Source organism: Rosa chinensis, chromosome 7 (assembly GCF_002994745.2).
Source record: "Rosa chinensis cultivar Old Blush chromosome 7, RchiOBHm-V2, whole genome shotgun sequence".
Classification (NCBI taxonomy): domain Eukaryota; kingdom Viridiplantae; phylum Streptophyta; class Magnoliopsida; order Rosales; family Rosaceae; genus Rosa; species Rosa chinensis.
This window is the reverse complement of record NC_037094.1, coordinates 23,316,120-23,323,615: the sequence shown is the minus strand read 5'-3', so window position 1 is coordinate 23,323,615 and position 7,496 is coordinate 23,316,120. Positions and strand designations below refer to the sequence as shown.

General features: G+C 37.0%; 1 protein-coding gene across 1 annotated transcript; it reads left to right on the top strand.

The window, feature by feature from the left end:
• The first annotated feature begins 5,646 nt into the window (after positions 1 to 5,646).
• On the top strand, positions 5,647 to 7,463 carry LOC112175588 (2-oxoglutarate-dependent dioxygenase 19). Its single transcript, XM_024313281.2, has 4 exons — positions 5,647 to 5,994; positions 6,104 to 6,342; positions 6,526 to 6,853; positions 6,995 to 7,463. Exons 1-4 carry the CDS (start codon positions 5,740 to 5,742, stop codon positions 7,238 to 7,240), a joined length of 1,068 nt encoding a protein of 355 aa, XP_024169049.1. The 5' UTR covers positions 5,647 to 5,739; the 3' UTR covers positions 7,241 to 7,463.
• The last annotated feature ends 33 nt before the right edge of the window (positions 7,464 to 7,496 follow it).

The window sequence follows — 7,496 nt, the reverse complement described above, 5'->3', positions numbered from 1 at the left end:
GTGACATTGGTTTGTGGAGGCCACTGTAAAGAAGAAGCTTAAGTAAGATTAATTTGTTTCCTTAGCCATGCTTTTACTTATGTATATAGTATCAATTTCCTTGGCAGTGTTATGAGTGTTCATCTGACGAGTTCAAAGTCTTTGTTATGGTATATATTACCTATTTCTTGAATAAATATTGTGATGGGCATCGCAAGTGCTACTTGAGTTGGTTCCCAACCTCTCTGGTATCTATTTAACATTAGTTAATGTTATGTAATTATAGGTATGGATGTCAAGATCACGTTGGATTTCTTTGTACATGTCTCTCTCAAGGAATCAAGGATCATGTGCAGTTGTATATGTAGGGACTAGAAGCTATAAAGTAAATTGATAAATGATAAAATTGTCAATGGAGTCTAAAGATATAGGTTCTTAGAGCAACTCCAACAGATTCCCTATATTTTGATTTTTCTCTACTTTAGGGAAAAATAAGTCTCTTTTGCTCCAACAGATTCCCTATAACTATCTATATTTTAGGGAAAGTGAGGAGAGAGAAAACCAAATTCCCTATATTTACAGCAAACTCCAAAATTTTAAAGAAGAATATGGAGATTTTATAGATTACTTTAAACTAGGGAATCTGTTGGAGTTGGAGAAGAAAAATAGGCTAAAGGTTTGACTTTTGCTTCTCTATAATACAAAAATTATAGGGAAGCTGTTGGAGTTGCTCTTAGAGATAATGTATGACGACTACCACATCTCATATTTTAATGCAATTTTCCTGGAGTTCCTGGACATATTTTAGACATCATCACCATTGACTTTCCATGTGCAGTTAATTTTGGAACTTGGTCCGTACATTGAGGAGCTCACAAAAACAGGAGGTGTCATAAAGGAGTTTGTTAACCCAAAGTAAATCTTCTCTTTATTACAACCTTAAATAGTTTTTGCCACTGGGGCATGTATTTTGGTTTTTTAAATTCAGTTTATTTGCATTCTATCAAGAAATTAGGGATTCCATATAACTTTCAATATTCCATATTTAAGTTCGTTCTCATTTGCTTCTCCAAATCATTTAATCAATTTAGTCTAAAATGTAGATTCAGAGTACTTGTGCTACCTACTCTTGATTCTCTTATTCTTAGTGCTTACTAGACTGGTGGTAGATGAGATAATGGGCTTGGGATTTCCTTTGATTTTTAGTAGACATCACCTGATCTAGTATTTTTCATCTTATTGCATACACAAAGACACTAGTAAGACTTCATTCAAGCCCTCAACTCGGTTAGTGTATGATGCAAGACTACCCAAAAACATGGGAAGATCAGAAATGCTCAAGCTTCAATCAAATTTTGTACTAATGCTTTCACCTTTTGTTAGACTAGTCTGTAGCACTTAAATGCATTTATGAAACTATCTAAACAATGGATGTATTAATTCCTCCGTTGGGATGAAATAGTTTTTGAAATTAATGGATGTGCTTCTGGAGTCAAGGACGTGTTGTGGATGTGTTGTTTTTATTGTGCAGAATGTATGATTTTCTCTTCTATAGCAGACAATTCAAGACTAACAACAAACCATTGTCTAACAAATGAACATAACAAGAATAGAAACAAAAAACTGTTGTGTGAACCATCAATCTACAATAGTTTTCAAACCTATTCAATTATCCAACTAGATATAACACAACAAAAATTAAATAATTTGTTGTCTGAAATTAAGGAAGACCACAGAGAATAGGAGAGCTACTATTGTATGACTTGATTTCAGACAACAGTTTATTACAAGATGCTATATTATGAAACAATGATACACATTGGCTACAGGCTTATTCTATCGTCTTGTTTGAATTCAATCAATGGTAACCAGCTAGTCAGATGATGTACAAGCTTCATTCAGACAACTGTTTATTTACAAGCCAATGTTTTCTGACTGTTCGTCACAAGTTTCTCTCTTCTAGCAGCTGTTGTCTGAAATTGACTTGCACAAGAGTTAAGATATTCGTCGTTGTTGTTCTTTCTGGTGTTCAGACAATAGTCATATAAGTCGCTGCTGTTGTGCGAAATTTCCTCAGACGACAGTTTTGTCCTATTGTCTGATTCACCCATCAGACGGTATTGAGATAGACAACAGCAACGTGCCTTATCAGACGACAGTGAAAACCTGTCGTCTGATCCATTTTGTGGCGTAGTGTGGAGGCATGATTGGTGTTGGAGTCATTGTCACAACAGATTATGTAGCCCACAAAACTGCTGGCCCTTTTGTCTTCATATCCTATATCATTGCAGGAATATCAAACCTTGTTCGTTCTTCCTTGTCTTACACTGACTTTTCTGTTAAAATTCAAGTTGCTAGTGGTTCTTTTAGTTATCTCAGAGTGACTTTTGGTAAATGATCCGCTACCCTAATACTGAATACTGGTTGATATTATTGGCTTCATTTTCTGGTTCATATCATACTTTCATTTCATGTGTGAATAGGAGAATTTGTGGATTATTTTTGCTAGGGCAAATATACTCATGGAGTATGTATTGTCAAATGCTGCTGTGGCAAGGAGTTTTACTGAGTATTTATCCTCTGCATTTGGAGAAGATGATCCAAATACAAGGAGAGTAGAATTGCATGGGTTAGTAAAAGGCTATAATATGTTGGACTTCCAAGCTCTTGCTTTTATTCTACTTGTCACTTTCTGCCTTTGCCATAGCTATGTACTTCTACTTCTTCCTTAATTAGCTTGTTTGTATTTTCATAATTTAACTACCCAACATTTGTATCTAGACCTTTTGAGGCACCGAGTTGGTGGGCATATGTGATTCTAAGAGCTAGTTTGGTATGGCTATGCTTTAAAAAAAAAAGTTAGTTTTCGTTTGAGCCCAAAAGTCTGATCACCAAACAACCTCTAAGGACTTAAAAAACATCAAATTCCAAGCACAAAATCAAACAAACAGCAGCAAACTCACAAATTTACAAGCCATTGTGAGCGAAATTTTAAGAGAAACAATTTAGTTCCTCCGATTCAAAAAATCTCACAAAACCTAGGTGTCAATCTTTGCCTGAAATCCACGGCCTTTTCCCCTTGCTTGTCGTAATCAATGACCCAGTGGAGGAATTCACCTTATAGGGCAGACCCTGGAAATAGATCGAGGTGGCCGAGATCTTCTTCCCACCGGAGGTGTAATAACCATGTTCAAGTGACCGCCGGAGGGGAGCCTATGATGCGGTCGTGGGGCTAGAACACGACGGTGTAGAAGCTGTTTCTGGGCATGCCTTCAGATCGACGGAGAGGATGATGACCTCTTAGATTATGGTCAGTGTTGGCCTTGAGGGGCTGGTACCGGAGATGGTGAGGAATGAGCTTTGGATTTTTTTTTTTTTTACTCAAGTGTGGGGATTTCAAGCCCGGTTTATATCAATTTGGACAAACCCTATCAACAAGCACTCGCACAGACATGGTGGGAAACTTGCCGCTCAATTTTTTTAGAGTGATACAACGGTTTTGTCTTAAAACGTCTTCTGAATTACTTCATAATTCCATATCAGACGACAGATTTTATAAAAACGACGTCCAAAAAAATAAAAATCAATCAGACAACGGAAAACTATGATGCGTCGTCTGATTCAATTTTTGTAGTAGTGGCGTGTTGAGAATATATAACATCCCACATGGAAAAAAAAATTCTACACATGTTGCTTCTTGGTTAACTACCTAAGCCCTAGGCCCTAGCTAGTAGCTATCGAGTACAATATTTAAAGAATTTCCTCAAATATATGCATGGGAATCTCATATAAAAGATATGAATTGTAGCTGGAGACGACTTATTGCTATAATTTCAAAGTCTAATATAAAGCACTTTCTCTTCCTTCTTTGGTAAATGAAGAATTTTTGTATTTCTTTCCCAACAAATTCTACCTAACAACTCCACCAATATTTCTCTTTCTTTCCCTTGTGTATAATCTATAGTGCAGTATAATCTACAGTTCAGTATACACTAACAAAATCAGTTACGTGTAGTACTCTGTACATATGATCGTATTCACGTTTTCTTTTGAACTTTTAACAAGAAGTATGTGCCCTACAAGCAATGGCCTAAGCAAACTAGGGCGAGAAGAGTCAAAGTTTTTGAAAACTGTCCTTGGTTGGTTGAAATATAAAAGATTTCCATGCACATGATTGATTGATGTAAGATCAGGGTTGAAGATTACCAACTGTACCACCCAAAAGCTACTCGAAAAAAGAAGAGGCCAAAGGCAAAGTGGGAGTTTCCCCCATGGGGTAGGCTAAAAATTAATGTTGATGGAGCATACAGAGCTGATTGTGGACATGGAGGCATTGGGGTGGTGGTCAGAGATGAGTGGGGCATGGGTATTGCTGCTATGGTAAGGCCTTTTCTACATGCACACTCGGCTATCAATATGGAGGCCGAGGCCTGTAGAGCTGGCCTTCTTCTTGGTATACACCAAGGTTGGATGGAAATTGACATTGAAAATGACTATGCCCTTTGGATTGTTGCACTCAATAGTATTAAGGAGAATTATTCGGTGGTAAGTCAAGTTTTGGATGATTGTAAAGATTATCTGTCTGCTTTCCAGTCATGTAGAATTAGACATATCTACCGTGAAGCAGATGGTGTTGTACACCTTGCTAGCATTGATGGTTTGGATGATTTGTGGTTAGATGAGACTCCTCCTATTATTCAGGATGTTCTCTACGAGGATTATGTCAATTGCTTATCTGTAGCATGGGGTTCAGGTTTTATGTCCCCCCCCCCCTGTTGCAAAATTTTACTATTAATATAATAAATGGAACTGGGCGTGGGGCTGATGAGCCTCCCTGCTAGGCTGGGTTCTAAAGCCCTTTAAAAAAAATTATAAAACGTTGAAAATTTTATGGAAAGAGTTCACGCATACAAGGCTGTAAACAACCTCTATAAAAATACAAATGACAATAAGAGAAAGATAGAATAGCAGCCAGGAGAGAGACAACTACCAACTAGATTTTTTTTTTTTTTTTTTGTTCAGCTTAATTGTATTAAGGTAAAATAGAATTGTGAAATCTTCAAAAATCGAAGGAGGCAACTACTGATTTTTAGAGGTATGAATAGAACCTACAAAAAGGTCTTTTATTTTGTTGTATTAGATTATGGATATTGTGGGAAAATTAGGGTGGTGTAGATAGCAAATTGGTTATTTGTAAAAGTAAGTTGAAGGTCTATTAAGTAAGGACTATGTTCATTTCTCCTTGCTATGGAAACAAGTAGGAGAGAATCATATTTTCTACTGTTGTTCGTTAAGAACAGTAGTCACTTTTGTGACTCTGTTTTGAGTAGTTAGGATCCTTAGCCCTCTGCGGAAAAGACCCTTATTTACCTATACCATAGACGATAATCTTAGATGTGAATAAGAAAAATTAATAGTTTTTAATTTGACTTTGACTAGCTAATGTTTTTTTGACTGTCTTTCATATTCTTCAAAACAATAAACTTTCACTAGCTTAGTTATTAGATCATCGTTATTTATGGTCCCATATATGTACGTGGTAGGCGGCTGTTCAACTAGTTCCCAATACATCAATTGGAATTTCTATTATTAATTTTCATATAATAATAACAACATGCAAAAAATTCCATTGCCGAGCCTATATATTGAAACCATTTCTTTCATTATAATTAACAAATCAACACAGCGCTCTCCTAGTTCCTCCATCTCTCTCGGTATATTTCTCCCACTCTCTTCTGTCATCACTCTCTCTCAGATAAGATGGCTGCAGTTGCTCGAGCCCTGGAGACCTCAAATGTCACAAGCATCAAATCACTAGTTGAGTCACCAACTCTCAGCTCTGTCCCTTCTGCTTATGCCTTCAACATAAACCCTAATGATGAAGCTGATCCAAATGACCCTGAGTTTGCTATTCCCATTGTCGATATGTCTCTTCTCACCTCTGGTTCTCCAGATCAGCGCACCCAAATCGTCCACGATCTTGTCAAAATTTGTGAAGAATGGGGCTTCTTCATAGTATGTTGTTAACTCGGTTACTTTAGTTTCTCTTATATATATAATATATGTTATATCAATCACGAATGTAAAGCTAATCATCGTACCCGGTTTGTAATCACATAACCAGGCGATTAACCACGGAGTACAGGAGAGCCTAATGAAGGGCATGATCGAGGCATACCATGGATTTTTCAGTCTTCCAGATGAAGAAAAGGAGGAGTTTAAGTTCGGAAATGATGTTCTCGAGATGTTCAATTATGGAACAAGCTATAATCTAGCACTGGACAAAGTACTTTTATGGAGGGACTTCTTCAAGGTCCGAACACATCCTGAGTTTCACTCCCACTACAAACCAGCTAGCTTCAGGTAAACTCTTGAGGATAATAATCTCTTACCCGATAAGCTCTCAATATTGATCATAGAATCTGGACCATAAATGGTCCGAATTTACAGTATGACTACACTTGTATACTAAAATAACTTGTATATGTGTTACTCTTAATTCTCAATTAATGTTGATGATTTCCTTTTTCTAATACTTTGTTTTAGTGAGATTTCGCTAGAGTTTAGCAAAAGAAGCCGAGAAGTAGCCTTAGAAATAACAAGAGCAATATCGGAAAGCTTGGGGTTGCAGCCGGACTATATATACAACACAATGAACATGGATCGTGGCTTACAAATGCTAGCCGGTAACTACTACCCACCTTGTCCTCAGCCTCAAAATGCAATTGGTATACCCCATCATACCGATCCTGGTCTAGTCACACTCGTCATCCAAAATGAGATGAATGGTCTCCAAGTAGAGCACAATGGAAAATGGCTCACTGTGAATGGCCCTCCCAACGGCTTTTTTGTTAACCTTGCTGATCAAATGCAGGTACTAGCTGGTCAATCTTTATCTTACTCTTATAACTTCTATTTATAGTAAATTTTGACAAGCATATGCAAACGTACTCAACAACTATGAATGTTAATTTCTAGCCTATATATTTGATCATTTTTGTCGTTGTTTTCATAGATTCTTACGAACGGTAAGTACAAGAGTGTGATGCACCGAGCCACAGTGAACAACAAAGCCACAAGAATATCGATAGCTATACCACATGGACCATCCATTGACACGATCATAGCACCAGCACCAGAGTTGTGTGAAAGAGAAGGCCAAGCTCCAAAATACCATGCAATGAACTACAAGGAATACATGCAACTTGTGCAAAGCGGCAAGAACTACATGAAGGCAACACTTGATCATATCCGAGCCTAGCCTATCTAGCTTGTTATATATTGTATTGAGACTGTTGCGTTTCATTATTCTTGTTCTTGTTTTAATAATCATGCCATGCCATCTTCTGTTTCAAGCCAATTATGTTGGTATAAGTGGTTTCAAAGAGCTCGTAGTAAGACAGTGGATGAGCATGGCATTATTAATACTCATTAAACATGTAACGACTTTTTACGATTGGAATTTAATTGGATTTCATCGGTAATAATTAAAGGTTATTTGATTATTAATTGAATTA

Coding starts and splice junctions, on each gene's coding strand:
- LOC112175588 (XM_024313281.2), top strand. CDS start 5,740: ATGGCTGCAGTTGCTCGAGCCCTGGAGACCTCAAATGTCACAAGCATC. Junction 5,995..6,103: donor AAGAATGGGGCTTCTTCATA/GTATGTTGTTAA, acceptor TCACATAACCAG/GCGATTAACCACGGAGTACA. Junction 6,343..6,525: donor TACAAACCAGCTAGCTTCAG/GTAAACTCTTGA, acceptor ACTTTGTTTTAG/TGAGATTTCGCTAGAGTTTA.